We start from the raw sequence: 19,754 nt of genomic DNA on the forward strand, positions 1-19,754 counted from the left end.
AGCCAAGCTGAGTGATTGTTTCCCATGACACAATACAGAGTACACTTCAGAGGAATGGCATGCATGGGTGTCGTCCATGAAGGAAGCCTCTCCTAAAGCCTATGCACAAAAAAGTCCGCCTAGAATTTGCCAGGGCCCATGCTGAAAAAGAAGAATACTGGGGCTTTGTACTCTAGAGTGATGAGACCAAAATAAATGTTTTTGGAACTGATGGCTTCAAAACTGTATGGTGCTGCCTAGGTGAGGAGTACAAAGAAAAATGCATAGTGCCTACAATGAAACATGGTGGTGGCAGTGTCCTTTTGTGGACCTGCATGCGTGCTGCTGGTGTCCGGGAGCTGAATTTCATTGATGGTATCATGAATTAACAGATGTACTGATTTATATTGAAAGAGAAGACGCTACTATCACTCCGTGTCCTTGGTCGTCGTGCACTTTTCCAACATGACAATGATCCAAAACACATCTAAGGCCACTGTTGCATTTCTGAAGAAGAACAGGGTGAAAGTGATTCAGTGGCCAAATATGTCTCCTGATCTGAATCCAACTGAACACCTATGGGGAATTCTGAAGAGACAAGTTGAGCATCACTCTCCAGCCAGCATCCAGGCTTTAAAAGAGATCGTTCTTGAAGAATGGAAAAAGATAAATGTTGCAATATGTCACCAACTTGTTTATTCCATGCCTAGACTTGGTGCTGTCCTTACAAATCATACAGTCATACAAAATACTAGATGTAGTAGTTTTTGTTGTGGTGGTGTATTCATTTTTGCATCAACTAATCTGAGTAAAACTGAAGATTTTGTAATCTAAATTATATTATGAAGCTTACTTTTATGTAATGAGCTAAACAAGTGTTCTATAAAACTCAGTTTTGTCAAAATTTTGGAAAATGCTCTTGGAGATATTGATTAAAATCTTATATGTCTGTTTGTGTGTGTGTATATACCGTATATATCACCAATGGCAGTTTTAATTATGATGTACAATTGGTTAAATGAAGTCACAAAATAAAGAACAGTAATAATATTGAAAGTGTCTGCAAGGAAAGCAGTTCGTTCTGCAGAGTAAATCACAAGGAAGAAGTCTTCTGACCTCTCTTTCCAAGAAAACTGATATGTTATGTTGGAGCCAGGAGAGTCCTGGGAGAATGCACACAGGGAAACACAGCTCAAACTGGGGAAAAGAAGAGAAGAAATTCATCTTGGATGTGCTTGCCAAGAACTCTGCTAAGAGGAGGCCAGAGTATTGATGGGGATTCCTGCTATGAGAAATGTATACAGGATGACTGGCTATATGGCTGTCAAAAAAAAAAGAAAAAAAAAAAAGGGAAAGCCGCTAAGGAGCAGCTCTAACCACAATGTGGATGATAATCCAACATTTACTTCCTGGCAACCAGCATGTGTGTAAACAGTAGTATTTTCACAGAAAACTCTAGGTAGTTAGGCTGGCCACAAAGACATGGTAGCCTCCTTGAGGGCAAAAAAGTAGAACGACATCTTCCCAACCTCTCATTTTAGTCTCCCTATGGACCAAACCAACTGGTAACACAAGTTAACAACTGGTGGAAAAACAAGATGGTTATTTTTCCTCCTATATATAAAATTGACGTGACCAAAAGACCATCCAATCATAACTAAACTGAGTTCAGAATAGTTTTCTTTGCTTGCCACCATAAGATCGTGTCTGGCTACCCTTTGTACACACCTGCATTTATCAGGGAATGTCAAATGTTACATAAATGTCTATACCTTCATTGCAGCTAAACTTTTGGAAAAAGACTAGTGGCCTGCAAAGACTACAATTGCTCAAGTTGAAAAAAAGAATAGCTTAAAAGTTACTGAAAGAAATTAGCACCTAATGTCTCAATATAAAATGTATGAAATATCGGGACACCCTGGATACACGATTACCTTACTGATCATTTCGATCAGTCTTTAATGCTATAGCAACTAAATGTTATGATGGACAGAACTTGTAATGCCTTAGATTGGGTCATGCTGAGATTTGGAGTCCTTCTAATGGAGCCTGCTGGGACTTGTAGTGCCTTCCAATGAGCCATGCTGAGATTTGTAGTCCTTCTAATGGAGCATTCTGGGACTTGTAGTATCTTCCACACTGAGCATGCTGTGAGCTCTGCATAAGGAAGATTATTATGGGGGTGTGAGGTCTTTGAACTTTGTGTCCTCAGGTACACCATCCTGGGGGTGACCCATCAGAGCTCATAGCCCTGATTCAAATAAATTGTAGTAACCGTAGACCCATGGAGAGGGTGGAGGGATGACATTGCTGGAATATTTATGAAGATGTAATCTTGGCTCTATCATCTTCATCCTCCCCGCTCAGTGATAGACTGACCCAAAACAAGCATGCAGCCATTGAAGTGTGAGAACACCCGAGTTGAGGGATCCGTAACAGCTCTGGAACCTGAACCTTCATAGATCCGGGAGTTCTGTCTTCAGAAGTTCCCTTTTACGTCAAAGAAATGTTCTTTTGTGTCTCCGGGGATCCTGTATATCGGAGCTCTGAGCCAGGGTCAGATCAGCGACTGGGGACTTGTGAAGCGTGTACATTGTGTTCTTGCGGTCATAGTATAGACCAGGGGTCAGCAACCTATGGATTGTGGGTTGAATGGGTTGTGAGAGGGGGAAGGCACTTCAGAATTCTCTGCCTGTTGGCTCTGAGATATAAATCTGGCCCTGGTTGCAAGTGATTTCAAGCTGCAAAAAATTACACAACACTAATAAATTTAAACTACACCCCCCAATCCTAACACTCTGCTACTGAATTGCAAGGACTTTACTATGTTCCAACTTCAACACCAATGCGATGTGTCAAACCCAAACAGCCTAATATGTCATACGGTGACACCTTGTAACCAACAGCTCTGATGTATCACAATCTGACATTGTGGCTTGTTTTGCAAACATATTGTATTGAAATTTAGAAATTGCAGGTAAATGAAAAATATTTGATAAGAAGATTAACATCAAAATATAACTGTTCAAAACAATGAAAACGGTACTGTTCGAATTCGCTCGGATCAGCATGTGATTAGACTGGTTCAAGACAGGACAGGATCGGATTGTCATGCTCTAATGGACTTCAACATAAAGGGTACACAGACACTGACTCACTGTTGCATAAATGTGAATGAGATGGGTAAAAGATGGCTTCAGCTCCTGTCCTCCACCCAAAGAGAATGCCTCAGATGCGTTTCACCCTTTTCAGGGCTTAATCAGAGAGGCCTCTCTGATTAAGACTCAAAAAGGGCACCCAAGAAGTTTTCTACAGTTAGAGAACAGCAGCTGAAGCCATCTTTTACCCATCTCATTCACATTTACGCAACAAAGAGTTGGTGTCTATGTGCAGATGGCCACCATTTTGTTGAAGAAATAATTGTTACTATTGACAAGTCCACTCAGGAAAAAGCTAGGAATTATTCTGTGTTCCTGACAAAATCGATCACCAGAATTTTATATGCATGCCCCACCCCCCATCAAATACCTGTGAGTACTTTGTGTGTATCTACACTTTACAGCCGAGTTGAGGTCTGGTACCCACCATTCCCTGGGCTTCCCACATCAGGGAAAAGGAGATTTCACCGTCAGAAAAGATGCATTAACTAAGCAGTGTAACCAACCTCTACTGTCAAAATAGATGTGTTTTATAGGAAGGTGTGGAGTCTCACACATTGGACTTCTTATGCTGAGCACACTAAATATAGGGGTACATACTAGAGATATTAGAACAGACTTTTTGAGTGCTTTTAACAATGCTGCAGATTTTTGCACTCATGAGATGAGATACTTTGAACCGCTCCTTTCCATAAATTCTGCTATAAATACTCCAGAATGCCCATTCTAAATACTGCAGTATGTTACAAAACCCACGACAGTCCACTCTGAATGCTGTGATCTGTTATATACTCAATATAACAGGCAGAAGTTATCAGTACAACCTGGATTTCCACATTTCACCCTGTTCAACAAATCGGCAGAGTCAGAAAATAAACCGGTTATACTAAATAAAAGAAAAGCATGTCTGCTGACAGAAAAGACAGACAACTGGAAACTTCTGTCATGGACCTACTAACATTTAATTTGGGATGAATACACCCAAATATTTCATATTCCATTTCATGTTTTATTGTTAGCCATTTGTGAGTATGAGACTGTGGTCAGAATCCAGTTACACTAACACCACAAGAAATCATTTCACAATGCTGACTTCACTTAGCCATTATGTGATATATTACAATCCACATCCCAACTGACCATGTGTAAGCCAAGATTAAAAAGCAATGATCATCAAGAGACATCTTAAGCTAAGCAAATAACTATGTTACTTTCCTGTATTTAGCATAAAATAGCCCATAATAAAAAAACAAAAAAGAAACATTAACAGCTTACCCAAATATGGAATACAAGGAGTCATCTTCAAGCTATTTATATAGTCTCTTAGGCGGTTGTAATTATCTTCCTTGCTAACTACATACTCCAGTTTCTCAAAAGTTGTCTTGTCTTTCCGACTCAAAAGCTGAAATACAAAAGTTGTTTTTAGGCATATAGGCCGTGCAGTTGAGAAAAATAATAGACGAACAAGAATATTTAGGAATTCTTGTCTTGGTTCTAGACTATTTAATTTGTTATGAAAACTGTTTTAGTTAATAAGAAAAATAAAAAAAAATAAAAAACTAGTGTCCAAATACAGTAGAACAAAGATAATCTACTAAAGCACAGAGATGACAAAATTCATTAAAGCAGAACTTCAGCCACAGAAAAAAAAAAGCAGCCAATAAAAAAAAAGGAAAATAAAATTAGCTTTTGCTGCAATATTCACTTTCAACCCAAAGATTTAATCTGTAGTACTTTGTCTGACATCAGGGGGTTTATTTACTAAAGCTGGAGAGTGCAAAATCAGACTCACTGCTGCATAGAAACCAATCAGCTTCCAGGTTTCATTGCCAAAGCTTCATTGAACAAGCTGAGGTTAGAAGCTGATTGGTTTCTATGCAGAAGGGAGTCTGATTTTGGACTCTCCAGCTTTCGTAAATAAACCCCCTGATGTCCTCAGTATAATAGCCAGCATCATTTAACACACTTACTCTAATCCAGTGTTTCTCAACTCCAGTCCTCATGGACCCCCAACAGGTCATGTTTTCAGGATTTCCATCAGATGAAACAGCTGTGGTAATTACTAAGGCAGTGAAACTGATCAAATCACCTGTGCAAAATAATGGAAATCCTGAAAACATGACCTGTTGGGGGTCCATGAGGACTGGAGTTGAGAAACACTGCTCTAATCCCAGACCTCCAGTCTTGCCCCAGCTTGTGACTGGACAGTGAAAGTAGAAACAGCACAGTGATGACCTCACCTCTGTTGTTCTGCTTTCTATTCCCACCAGTATACTACTTTTCAGTGTATTAACAGATTGGCTACTTAAACTGCTTTTTCCGCTGACACTCCAGGGACTACAAAGGCTAATACCAGGTCACATTCAGGTATAACACTGCTTGTACAATTATGGGAGTTCCGAAACACCTTGGCTGTCAGTGTTCTAGTAAAAGACAGATCTGCTTGGTTTGGCCTTCACGACAAGCTGTTTCTGGAAGTACTAACTCACCATGGGCACAGACATGCATGCGGGGGTGATCTAAGGACTCTTATGCAAAGATCATTCAAAACATTTGAACCCATAAGCCCCTGAACCATTGGATAGTCTGGGGATAACTGTAATTCTGTAACACCATATAGCAGCTCTGTCACTTGGCAAAGTCTCAGAAAAACCAAGTGCTCAAAAGGCATTTTCCCACAATGGCCCCTGTACAGTTAAGCCATGCAGGCTTTCCAAAAATACATAGAAGCATTAAAACATAATTGATTATAACTAAAGAAAAATGCTTACAGTGCTTTGTAATTAGTCAAACAATGCTGCCATTGACTGAGGTACACACAAGGTATTTATATTCTGGGCCAAAATAGAGGACTGGGAGACAGTCTTGAATATGACAGCATAATCTGTCTACAAAGTAGAATTAAATCATAATGAAATAAGTCTAAATTTAAAAGAAAAAAAAAAAAAAGAACTAAAAAAGGCATAGGCAAAATAATACACATGAAACTACCGTACATTAAACTGTAGTATAACCAAAGCTACAACGCCCCATACTGGATACAACCACTACAACACTTTACATATAGGCACTATATTGCCAAAAGTATTTGGACACCCCCCCAAATCATTGGATTAAGGTGTTCCAATCACCTCCATGGTCATAGGTGTATACGGTCAAGAACCTAGGCATGCAGACTGCTTCTACAAACATTTGTGAAAGAATGGGTCACTCTCAGGAGTCCATTGAATTCCAGCATGGCACCGTGAGAGGCTGCCACCTGTGCAAAAAGTCCATCCGTAAAATTTTCTTGCTACTGTCAACTATTAGTGGTATTCTAGCAAAGTGGAAGCAACTGGGAACCACAGCAATTCAACCACAAAGTGGTAGGCCACGTAAAATGACAGAGCGGGGTCAGTGCATGCTGAAGTACACAGTGAACAGAAGTCGCCAACTGCCTGCACAGTCAATAGCTAAAGACCTCCAAACTTCATATGCCCTATTACACTGTTCAACAGGTAAAAAGTTTTGGGCATAAAATTAGCTAATCTTACATAATTTTGGGGTGCTGAAAACGAAAATGACCCTAAAAAATGTTGATTGGCTCTAGTTTCCATGATATATTCACCCATCTAATGACGTAAGCCATTCAAAATTATGATGCAACTTCAGCTGCATATTGCGCAATTGATACTGGTGACCAATAGAAAATTGCATGTATACTGAGATGATGCAATATTAGCCTTTAATTGCATCACTTCACTGCATAAAAGCTGCAGTATCTGTAGCTGATTGTAGTTGGACAGCGTCTTTACATTTCGTTTTATGCTTATATAGGCTACTCAGTAATGCCTCGAACTTGTGTGAATAAAGCAGATAATTTCTGCTATATCTGCGGTGAAATAACTTTTATCTCACAAAAAAGGAGGATAACAGGAATGATTAAGAAAGCCTACAACTTGTATTTTGGCTGCAAGATAGGAGACCAGGACAAGAGCTGGGCACCACATATATGCTGCAATTCTTGTGGGACGGCACTGGAGCAATGGTTGAATGGAAAAAAGGCATCTATGCCTTTCGCTGTGCCAATGATTTGGAGAGAGCCAACAGATCATGTTAGTAATTGTTACTTTTGTATGGTGCCTCCAATTGTAAAAGGGCTAAATAAGAAGAAAAAGTTATCTGTGTACTATCCAAATATTCCATCGGCAATACGTCCAGTTCCTCATGGAGAGGGGCAACCAATTCCTAAAGCACCAGAATCCTTTGTGGTTGAGTCAAGTGAGGAAGAACCTGAAGCATGTAGTCACGTGCAGTTGTAAGAGATAGCCCTTTCCTCGAATACAAGAGAAAAGCCAAGAGAAGCAAAACCGACACAAACTGAAGACAAAACTAGTGAGAATCCTAAGTATTAAAATGATTCAACTTAGCTTATGGCTATAATTTTTCTTGGTAATCCTATGCAATATATTATGCCATTTAGGCTTTGTTATGTAGTCAATATCACTTGCTTTATATTTGTGGAAAGACATCTATCTATATAATTATTGTGCATTATGTAGTCATTACGCCTATAGTAGAAAACTTTCCGTTTACAGAAAAACTAGAGCCAATTGACAAATTTCATTGTTATATTTGAATTCAGAATGTGAAATTCATTAAGAAATGGATCCTTTTGTTTCCAAAACTGGCAAAAAATAAAAATTTGTTGAACAGTGTTATAAGAACAGAGCATAAGAGAGCTTCATAGAATGGGTTCCCATGGCCGAGCAGCTGCATCCAAGCCTTACAGTACCAAGTACAATGCAAATCATCGGATGCAGTGGTGTAAAGCACGCTGCCACTGGACTCTAGAGCAGTGGAGACATGTTCTCTGGCATGACGAATCACGCTTCTGCCAGGCAATCCGATTGACATGTCTAGGTTTGGTTGTTGCCAGGAGAATGGTACTTGCCTAACTGCATTGTGCCAAGTGGAAAGTTTGGTGGAGGGGGGATTATGGTGTGGGGTTGTTTTTCAGGTGTTGGGCTTGGCCCCTTAGTTCCAGTGAAGGGAACTCTTAAGGTGTCAACTTTCTGGGAACAGTTTGGGGATGGCCCCTTCCTCTTCCAATATAACTGAGCACCAGTGCACAAAGCAAGGTCCATAAAGACATGGATGAGTGAGTTTGAGGAACCGAGTCCTGACCTCAACCTGATAGAACACCTTTGGGATGAATTAGAGAGGAGACTGCGAGCCAAGACTTCTCGTCGGACATCAGTGCCTGACCTCACAAATGCACTTCTGGAAGAATGGTCAAACATTTCCATTGACACACTCCTAAACCTTGTGGACAGCCTTCCCAGAAGAGTTGAAGCTGTTATAGCTGCAAAGTGTGGGCCAACTCAATACTGAACCCTAGGGACTAAGACCATCTCTCCCAGGACTCTCCCAGCTCTTTGGCTCTGGCTAACGCTGCTGTCAACCATAGCCAGTGAGCTAATGAGAAGAGAGAGTGAGGATGCGGGTCCAAGCCGTGGCTCTGTATGCAAACAGACATGCAGAGCAGTGGCTTGGGAGCCAGTCTGCTTGAGTGCTCCCAAAGAAAACTGTTTGCCCTGGGGGCATTTGGCAGGAGGGAGGGGAAATGAGCACCGGCAGGGGACCCAAGAAGAGGAGGATCGGGGCTGCTCTGTGCAAAACTATTGCACAGCGAGGGTAAGAACAACATGTTTGTTATTAATATCACTTTAAAATTTCTATTTCACATATACACAATGGCAACATTGAACCGGTAAGCCTTTGTTGCAATAAAAAAATGGAAAAAAACACAAACTGTTTTTCCCCACCTTCAAGCCTATATCACATGGTCTCTAGTTACCAGCCATTTCTGCAGAGAACCTTTTGTTGTCAATATTAGTGCCTCCAAATAAAAACAAAAGGGGGCTGCCTTTTAATAAATTATATATATTTACAAGCAATATAAAATTACAAGGATTCTAATCCATTAACACTAAGGTAGGCAGAGTCCGTACTCTTGATGAATGCATGTGGCAGGTCCCTTGGCTCTATTAACTCCCATACCCTGCAGCCGTAATCCTCTGGTGTATGAGAGTGGAGACAGAGGACTGAAGATTTCCACCATGAAAGCTACCACCAGTACAAAGGATGCGTTGCCTTAAATTTAACATCCCTTGTGGGTTTCTTTTTTTCTTAAACATTTTTTTCACGTAAAACTTAGCCTTACCCCTTTAAACATAGTGTTTGGAAACATATTCAACGTCATACAAACCCATTTTTACTTTGCTGCACTGAACGCTCATTTTCCAGTAAAAGATTTTTAAAAAAAAAAATTGCAAATATGGCCACATCCTTAAGTTTATAGCCAGCATTAGCAACTATAAGGGCTGTTAAGCCAAGACTTCTGGCACCACAACCACTGCAGACAGGAAGCTGCCAAGGTTTTCTGTAGGGAATAGGTATACATAATGACTGAAGAAAGGACAAGACCCCTAACACAGCCTGTACAATGTCTCTTCTTTTAAACCTGTACATTTTAAACAAATCATATTGTAGCTAACAAACAGTCACAATGCAACCCTGTGTGCTGTACAAAGGCTTCCAGAGTTACGCTAATATTACAGGCTAACAAAAATAAGTCTGCTGTTCCTGGTCACGTCCAGTTCTCTTCCAGTGCACGCCAATCATAGCAGGCCTAAAAAGAAGCTACACATATGCAACAGCTGGTCAAAGAATTATTGAAAACACTCAATTAAAGGCTTTTCCATAGACAGACTTGGCTACTGTCTCACCTTGTGAACTTCAAGACACAGAGCTGATGGATGAGAAACAAATGTTAAACCCTGGAAAAACAAATAACCCTAAATATGACTGCATGAAACAGACACATTGCATATGCAGAGTTTAACAATACTGAAGGGGACCCTCAAAATTTTACTGCATTTTCTCAGATGCTGGAAGCACACACTATAGAAGCAAATCTTGCTGCAGAGACAACCGTTCAGAGACTCCAGCGCGTTTTTCTTTTGCAGCGCTCGTCATTGAACAAATGTGCAAATCTCTCTTGACCTTGTGTAAAGAATAGATGGCTAGGTGTTTCCAGCCAAATGGAAAAACTGAATAGGATTACATATGTTCCCACGCAGGACAATAATTATGAGCTTAGACAAAGTCAGTAGCAATTCCAATTTCTCAGGATTGTAAACCACTTTCTCTGACGTTATGTGCACTTGTATATCTGACTTAATACATGAGGCTCAATTACATCCATTAATCGCCATAGACTGAAGCACAAACACTTCCTAGGCTGGAATTGTCCATTAGCACACATTTATGAGAAAGTCATTATTTATAATACAGCAATGTAGGAAAATATTCCATTAGATATAATATGTATATAAAGTTCATGATTTTTTCATTAATAAGGGGGAAAACAACACAGCACAGTCCAAACATCTACACTGCTGGTTATTGAACTTCTCCTCTGTATACATGTCTGATCATATAGGACTGTGGCAGGGACTTGAGTGGAAACTCATTTTGGGGAAGGAGAGGTTATGAACCTTTCAGCATTGTCTAGAAGCCATTGTGTGATCATTTATGCTATGTAATATAATAAAATGAAGAAAAAGGGCAAACAGCAAATGTATATATTTTATTTCTCTTAAAGTGGTTGTAAACATTCACATATACCCAGTGAAGTCAATAGCCTTAGGTGACACACAGCAATGAAACAAATCCTTCTTCATAAGTTGTACCAGTTTAACTGCTGCCATCTCTTCTCCACAGCTGTTTAAAGTTTTTTTGCACAGCATTCCTGATCATGAGAAGGCAGGGATTTAATGTCCCAGTGTAATCTGAGACCTGAGTGGAGGAAATGGACACACAAACACAATCTCAGAGAAACATGCACAGCCCAGGCTGTGTGTGCTAGAGATCCCCCTCCACCTATCCCCCTGGTTCTCTTGTGAGTCTGCTTAACTTGCTCATGCCAACATTACGCATACATGAGGTTTCTCGTCGGGTGGGCGTTAATGCCGAGAGGCCGCATATATGCGTACCAGAATGTAAACACAGCTGTGCCATGAGCGTGACCCGAGTGTGTGCGTCATGAGCGTGACCCGAGTGTGTGCGTCATGCGCGCTGCCAACACAGCTACCAGAGGCTAAAGGGAAAGCTCACAATCGCTACTTGCGATCAGGCGCTTTGCAATCATGGCAGTCACATGATCAGAAACCACACCTCCCAGCATCAGAAATCCCTTAAGGGGCCGGGAGGCGCCGGCGTTAAGGGGATAACCTGTTCGAAATAACTCATGCAGATAAAAGTGAAAAACTGAAATACGAAGGGGAACTAATGTGAACAAGGTTAAAAAATAAAGAACCAGCAAACACAAATGCTCCTGCACTTGGGAATGGAATCTATGCAGGCTACAACCACATTAGGAATGTCCTGGAACATGCATACCTTGCTGCCCTCAATAGACCGGAATGAGGAAAGAACAAAGAGAGGGCGCAGAGGCCTAGTGCATTACCATAAAAAATGTTTAATAAGAAATAAAGTAGGTGTTGTACTCACAAACGACAAAGTCAAGGCACATCATAAAAGAACAGCTGGGTCAACACCGCGCTGAGTAACAGCCCGCAATAGGGAGTGTGGAAATCCAATAGGCTGACGCGTTTCGAGGACTTGCCTCTTCCTCAGACACTTCCTCAGCGCGGTGTTGACTAAGCTGTTCTTTTATGACGTGCCTTGACTTTATTGTAGTTTGTGAGTACAATACCTACCTTATTTCTTATTAAACATTTTTTATGGTAATGCACTAGGCCTGTGTGCCCTCTCTTTGTTCTTTCCTCATTAAGGTTAAAAAATAACCTTTTCTCATAGGTAAGGTTAAAAAAAAAAAAAAAGCTTGCAGGACAAAAACAAAAAATACACATTAAACTAGTAAACAAAGTGTTACTTAGGTAAATAATAAGGTTAGAAGTGCCCAGTATACCCACATTCCAAATTCTGTTTGAATGAAACAGGTCCTGAATTCTCCAAGTGGGCAGCTGGGATATGGGAGGGGAACCATGTGCCAGGGTACCCCACAAGCAAAGCTACTGATGCATGTATACCCGAATCAGAGGGCAGGTAGGCCCTTATCCAGCACTTTCTATGTACATTTAAATGAGAATGTGAAAGGCAACCAGGAGATAGATTAGGTTATGACAAAATGAAAATAACATGAATTCTTGTTTATCAACAATGTATCCCTGGAAGAATGCATTACACTAGGGATCATTAATAAACAGATTGTGTTCAGAAAGGGGTTACATAAATAAGTGGATTTTTTACATTATTTCTTAACCACTTCAATATTGGTCACTTTCATCCCCTTCCTGCCCAGGCCAATTTTCAATGCTGTCACACTTTGCATGACAATTACTCAGTCATACAGCATTGTACTCAACTGAAATTTTAAATAATTTTTTCATACAAATGGAGCTTTCTTTTGGTGGTATTTAATCACCACTGGGTTATTTAGTTATTGCTAAATAAATGAAAAAAAGGCCAAAAATTTAGAAAGAAAAAAAAAGTTTTTCTTTGACTCTGTTACAAAATTTAGCAAATACATCTTTATATATATTTGGTAAAATAACCTAAAACAGTGTATTTTATTTAGACTGTAGGAAAATTATAGAGCCTACAAACTATTGTATATATATATATATATTTGAAAACTGATCAGTTCTGATGTACTGTTGGCCAGTCTCATTTCTTGCGGCCTGAAAATGTCAGGACAGTAAAAATATCCACCAAATGAACACTTTTTGGAAAGTAGACAGTCTGTGGTATTTAGTAAGAAACATGGTGAGTTTTTTGAAGTTGTCACAATTTTTTTGGAAAATAAAGAAATTTTGAATGTTTGGGTTTTTTCACTTTTTTTTTTTTTTAAACATATATGACGTCCACCCAGGATGGCAGCACTCCCCCCACCTTGTTAAATCATTAATGAACTGTGATTAATCACATTCTGAAAAGCAGAATTAAATCACTTGCCACACCCAGGTCTGATTACTACCCAACCCGTTGTATCAATAAATCACTTAAATAGCAGCAAGCATGACCAGATTGTGAGCTACACTCAAGGAAGCAAAGTATGAGTTAAGTAATATTTATGAATAGTGAAACAAACACCCCATCCACCAATAGCAAATAATATGCAAGGCAAACATGAAAATATAAGTTAACAAAGTGACAGGAAACCTCACAAGCACACTAACTATACTGCAACATATACAAAGGGAAAACACAAAATGACGAAAATTGGAAGTGCAAGGAACAGTCAGGAAGGGGGTACTAGGACTGGGATCAGGAAGAAGGGGAGCACATATGAGGTATCAGTGCACAGGAACAGAGCAAGAAATCAGAAAAAAATCAGTAAGCAGGTACGTGGCTAACAGGTAAAACACCGAAGCAAAGATGCAAACCAGGGGAGGGGTTATAAAGCTTCCCAGCAGCCAGCATCAGGTCGCGCCCAATTGCTGGGATATGCTGGCTGCAGTGAGACACCTGCTGGTGGCCACCAAAACTGTGCACTTGAGCTCTGGGAATCACAGTGCCACCAACAGGTGATCCAGGTCCTGACATTAACAGCTCAAGCAGAAATTTTCTTAGGAGATGTAGACAGCTCATTAGTAGTGCCTCACTTATTGGACAACTCAGTCTGAGGTTTCCAGCAGACAAACATTGCCTCATAACAAGCATTTGCATCGCCATAGTAACATAGTAACTCATAGTGGTTGTGGTTATTCTTTGTCATGTGTAATGTATTTAAAGTTTATATTTTAAACAATGACTGAACATAAACATATTTGCAAACATGTTTAACAAATTAAAGGTACACATTGTGGGTTTTGTATGCATCTAAGTGTTTTTTTCATATATTTTCTTTAAAGTGGTACTAAAGTCAAACTTTTTTTTACCTTAATGCATTCTCTGCATTAAGATAAAAACCCTTCTCTTAGCTGAAGTGCTGAAGATATTCAAGCATTAAAACTTGACGGAATGCCTATGTAAGCTAGAGTTACAAAGTAAATATACATCATGGTCCCTCTTGACAAATTTTTGAAGTTTATATGTGTACAGCGATACTCACACAGCTGCACATTATTGCTTTCTGGATACATTTTGGCAGTTAATCTGATATCCATCCAGAAATCAGTTCTGGCTAAAGAGAAACCATTTCTTCATACCTGAAAGGACTGCAAAACTTGTGATGTCACCTCCTATACAGCTGTTCTTTGTTATAGTCGACTATTAATACGAGATTCTATCTCCTTTCTTGTCATATTCCTGCAATCCTGTCCCCTGGTCACGCTCATTCCTCACCAGTTCACTTAGTCTTCTCACATGACACCTACTGCCAGAGGACGTTTTATCCCTTTAGCCCGATCTCATCCAAACCAAGCTGCTGTCACCACTCACAGCCCACTGAAAATATTAACTATCATACTTCACATACTTTGAAGAACCCACAAGCTTATAACAGTTACTGCCAATCCTTTATGTCCTCCAACCCACCAGGAGTGATAGAAGGCCGACTTACATAGCAAACACCATGCACATATCTGCCATGGTTTGCTAAAGCAGAGCCCCTATTCACCTTTCCCGAAGGGGATTCCATGGAGTGGCAACGTTACGTTTTCAGCCAGAAAACACAGTTGTCACTGACAATTCTAAGTGGTAAGTCTGACTGAATTGGATGTTGCCTCTTGCTCACAACTGAAGAGAATATTGGGTTACTGAAAAATTCCATTCTTACTCAAAACACACTATATTAGTGTATAAGTGGTTCTAAAGGCTCACAGTTTTTACCTTCATGCATGAAAGTAAAAAAACACCTTCGGTGTACAGCTAAACCACTGCACAGAGCAGGTAAGTACAGTATAACAGGTTTTTTTTGTTTTCTTTTTTAAAAACAAGACTTTAATATCACTTTAAGTACAATCTCTGTTGATGAATACTGCCATATTCTTCTATTCTGACAGCTGAAAATTCTAAATTTGATTAAGCAACAACAAATTAAAGAACTGCCTGTGGGGATATACACCCAACGGGCGCTATTATGTACACCTGTTCAATTGCTTGGTAACACAAACTGCTAATCAGCCAATCACATGGCCGCAACTCAATACATTTAGGCATCTAGATGTGGTGAAGGTCAAAGCAAGCATCAGAATGGGGAATAAAGGGGATTTAAGTGACTTTGAACATGGCAAGGTTGGTGCCAGACAGGCTGGTCTAAGTATTTCAAAAACTGCTGATCTACTGGGATTTTCATGCACAACCATCTCTAAGGTTTATAGAGAATGGTCCGAAAAAGAGAAAATATCTATTGAGCAGAAGTTGTGTGGACGAAAATGCCTTGTTGATGTCAGAGAATGAGCAGACTAGTTCGAGAGCATAGAAAGGCAACAGTAACTCAAATAACCACTTGTTACAACCAAGGTATGCAGAATACCATCTCTGAATGCAAAACACGTTGAATCTTGAAGCAGATGGGCTACAGCAGCAGAAAACCACCCGTCAGCTAAAAACAGGAAACAGAGGCTACAATTCCACAGGCTCACCAAAATTGGACAATAGACGATTAGAAAAATGTTGCCCGGGATAAGGAGGTGGTTGTGTAATGGTGTGGGGGATATTTTCTTGACACACTTTGGGCACCTTAGTACTAATTGAGCATCATTTAAACGCAACGGCCTACCTGAGGGTTGTTGCTGACCATGTCCAACCCTTTATGACTACAGTGCACACATCTTCTTATGGGTACTTCCAGCAGGATAATACACCATGTCACAAAGCTCAAATCATCTGAAACTGGTTTCTTGAACATGACAATGAGTTCACTGTACTCCAACAGCCTCCACAATCACCATATCTCAATCCAATAGAGCACCTTTGGGATGTGGTGGAACGGGAGATTCGCATCATGGATGTGCAGCCAACAAATCTACAGCAACTGCGAGATCCTATCATTTCAATAGGGACCAAAGTCTGTGAGGAATGTTTTCAACATCTTGTTCAATCTAGGCTACAAAGAATTAAGGCAGTTCTGAAGGCAAAAGGGGGTCCAACCCAGTACTAGCAAAGTGTACCCAATAAAGTGGCTAGTGAGTTTACGGGGGCAACTATTTAGAATGTAAACATTTACATTCATGAAAAAAAATGTAAAAGGTATTTAGTTCACAACAATGCAACCTTGTTTTTACTGTTGAGATTCCAACACAGATTACGACAATACACAATAGACAAGACACCACAGTGTAACGATTTTATAGAAGCAAACAAAAAGCAAAAATCAATACTTTTTGAATTATATTACAAGATTGAACACAGGAAAGTATACAGTGACAATAAAGTATGTGAACCTATTGGAATTAACTGTTTCTGCAGTAATTTGCCATAAAATGTGATCATCCATGTAAATATCCCCTGTGACAGTAATAGGCAGTGACAAGTATTCTTTTCTGAGAAATCTGGGGTCTATTAAACTCTAAATCTTTCCTCTGCCCTTAAAGCATTTGATCACACCAAGATCGGTGTGTGATCAGATGCTTTCCCAATTTTAAAATGGCGCTGTTTAGATCTGATGAAACAGAAATGATGCAATGCTTGTAGCTTCAAGCCTCTTAGACCATAGAGATGATTGGAGGCATTCCCATCTCTGATCAGCTCCATTGTCAGCCAGTGGAACTGCAGGCTGCATTTTCGGGCTCCTCAGTGGAATGGAAGAGCCCAAAAAAACCTTGAAAGGTGGTGGGAGGGGTGAGGGAGTCCCTTCCCGCTGCTTGTAAAAGCGATTCAGTGGCTAATTACCAGCTAGGATTGTTTTTACATGAAAGCTGACCGCCAGCTGAAAAAAATTATACCAGGATGATGCCTGTAGCTGCAGTCATCATCCTTGTATAACCATTAAAAGTCAAGTGACGAACCAGTACGTTGCTGGTCCATGTTGGGTATATGACGAATCAGGTCTGTGGACCAATATGACTGCGATTCATTCTTTTTTTGTAATGCTTATGTTGAGGGTTAGGCCCAAAAAAGTTTTAAATTCAGAAACCGTGCTAGGTTTCCATGCGCATTTTCTGGCAAAAGCTTAATTTGGGTGGGCAGTGATGTATTGTTGTGTATATAATTTGCTTTGGCCCACACTCAATTGGTACAAATCTTCAGTGAAAAACAGCGAAGGGGCTAAACACTAGTGCTGGCAGCAAACGGGGCTGATCCTGCTAACACTGTGTTTTGGGGACACTATAGACAAACGAGACACTAGTATAGTTCTGTTCATGATCAATATATTGATCTTTACGAACACTATACTAGTAATGGCGGTGATCACCAACCTATAGTGTGAGTGCGATAGTGTGCGGGCAATGGAACGCTCGCTGACTCTGGCTGGGAGGGGTGCTAACTGACCCTGACGTTATCTGATGACGCTAGTGGCAGTACTACAGGGATTAGTGAAACATTTTATATACTGGTACTGTAATAATGGCACTAGCTGGGTGACGGGCTGATAAAAAGGTTAATAGGGGCAATGAAAGAGTTAAATGTACTAATCCAACATGTGCGTGTAGTGCTTTTACTCAGTGCCGTTTTCATTCTTTTCTCTTTTCTCCCTGGACGGCATGGGGGGTGCACGCATGTGCACGCACACTCGGAAATAGAAAGACATAAGATTACGTCGCTTTGCCCAGAGCTGCCGCTCACCCGCACATTATTAGCGGACAGGCAGCAAGTAGCTAAAGAAAAAAAAAATAATTTGTAAAATCAGACCTCTTTGCCCACACTAAAGATGGCCACGGTATGCCGCACCGGAAGTGATGTCACATGTACAGGGTTGGGCCGTGACACCTCCTTGTGGGAGGACGAAACGCGTTGACATAACTTCCGGTTCCGATCCTATATGTGTGACAATTTCCGGTGCAGCGTATCGTGGCCATCTTTAGTGTGGGCAAAGGTGTCTGATTTTACAATTTTGCCAGTTCTTCATTGCCAAAGCTGAGCAATTGTGTCTGCCTAGCTGGAATTGTCAGAGGAGCTATTGGAACATATTTGAGTCCTGATTTATATACAAAAAGACTTTTTATTCAGTTTGAAAATGTGAGTGCATTTGCAGCATCACTTGAGTATTAAATACTTGCAACAGTATTACGCTATTTTGGTATTTTTTCTTTTGCATTTTTCTCATCCATCTATCCATGAGAATGCATTCGGGGTAAATTGAGGAACCATGAGCGAAGGCTTGAGAGTAACTAGCTGGTCATAAGGTACCCCTATCCATCCATCCAGGAGTGAGAGCTTGGAGGAAGATAAGGGTGGATTACCATCTGTGATGTGGGAGATCAAATTACTCTATGGAAATTGGGGCTTAATTACTTTATGTGAGTGTAAGGAAGGTTTTTTTTGCATTTTTTATAAAATATATTTTCTATCGGTATATAGCAATATATCATTGGCATATATTGTCAATGATTGGCATATATCAAGGAGAGTCTGTGTGAAATCGCATAGAGAGAGTTATATCATCTCTGAGGACACCACACCCCACCTACAGGCTTGCCTTTTTTGCATCTTAAAGCCATACCAGTTTGGGAATTCACAGCATTTGGGGAGTGTGGATCTATAAAATGCTTTTCACAGAAGATGTGAGCAAGCTGGAAAATTTATAAAGTTTGAGTAAATAATTATTTTTTCACATTTTGTGGGACATTGGACTTTAATTTGGGACTTTGTCTTTGGACTTTCACATATAATTTTTCACAGTTTTGATTATTATTTGTATTATTTGCGCTGTATTATTTTTATTATTTTTTGATGTTTAGTCAATCCTTGAACAGCAGCATTTAATTTTCACTTATTCCTTGGCGCAAGTTTGATACATATTTTGTGTGAAATACTACTTACTGCCCATGTCTTAGTGAGTCGGAAGATGGGAGCACTCTGTAACCCAGATACCACGGCCATTAACGCATGAAGGTTGTTCAGCTCATAGAGTTTCTGCAGATTTAATAAAAACATATCAATGGTCAAAAGTAACAAGCTATTAAAATGTTATACAACTTTGATATTAATTTAATGTATCCATTTTCACCTTCACTAACCATTTTAAATGTTGCCTAAAAACAAACCTTATTTTCAAGGAATTATTACTCGTATTTTAAAGGGCAAAGGCACCTAATACTGATGATATATTAATAGATTGAGGGAGCTGGAATCAGAACAAGGCTCCCTTTCTCTCTCAGGAACTACAGAGCGCAGATGTTTTTACTATATTCTAAAGACTGCTTGGGAGTCTCAATCCTGCTGTAGACGGAGTAGAACATCAATAACTGAAAATCAAGTAAGGTCTATTAGTATACCTTCTAATGGTTGAGCTCAGAGAAATACAAGCTGCTGGATGATTTATTCAGCTAGCATCCATCAATTTTTAGGAACTGGACAGGAGTTCAGATTTTTCATACATTTATGGCTGAATGCTTGCTCCAGGTCTATTACTAAGCAGATAGTTAAGGCAGGGAGAAGATGACAGTCCTTAAAATTAAAATCTTTTAACAAATCAGCAGTGGCAGCCATCATATTTGTAGC

At 39.9% G+C, this 19,754-nt stretch overlaps 1 protein-coding gene across 2 annotated transcripts in view; it reads right to left on the reverse strand.

The window, feature by feature from the left end:
* Window positions 1–4,212: 4,212 nt before the first annotated feature.
* The window catches only part of LOC149462796 (ras-specific guanine nucleotide-releasing factor RalGPS1-like), a 160,703-nt gene continuing 145,161 nt past the window's right edge, over window positions 4,213–19,754 (reverse strand). Inside the window, exons 8-9 of one of the 2 annotated variants that reach the window (XM_089676314.1) lie at window positions 19,074–19,166; window positions 4,213–4,539 (exon numbers count right to left, since the gene is read on the reverse strand). In XM_089676314.1, the coding sequence (XP_089532440.1) occupies window positions 4,345–4,539; window positions 19,074–19,166 (288 nt within the window). In that variant the 3' untranslated portion in view covers window positions 4,213–4,344. The remainder of the gene's footprint in view (window positions 4,540–19,073; window positions 19,167–19,754) is intronic. The other variant, XM_089676313.1, reaches the window with a different exon arrangement.

The sequence above is a fragment of the Staurois parvus genome, unplaced genomic scaffold, assembly GCF_062004578.1.
Source record: "Staurois parvus isolate SC_StPar_1 unplaced genomic scaffold, SC_StPar_1.0 ptg000166l, whole genome shotgun sequence".
NCBI lineage: Eukaryota > Metazoa > Chordata > Amphibia > Anura > Ranidae > Staurois > Staurois parvus.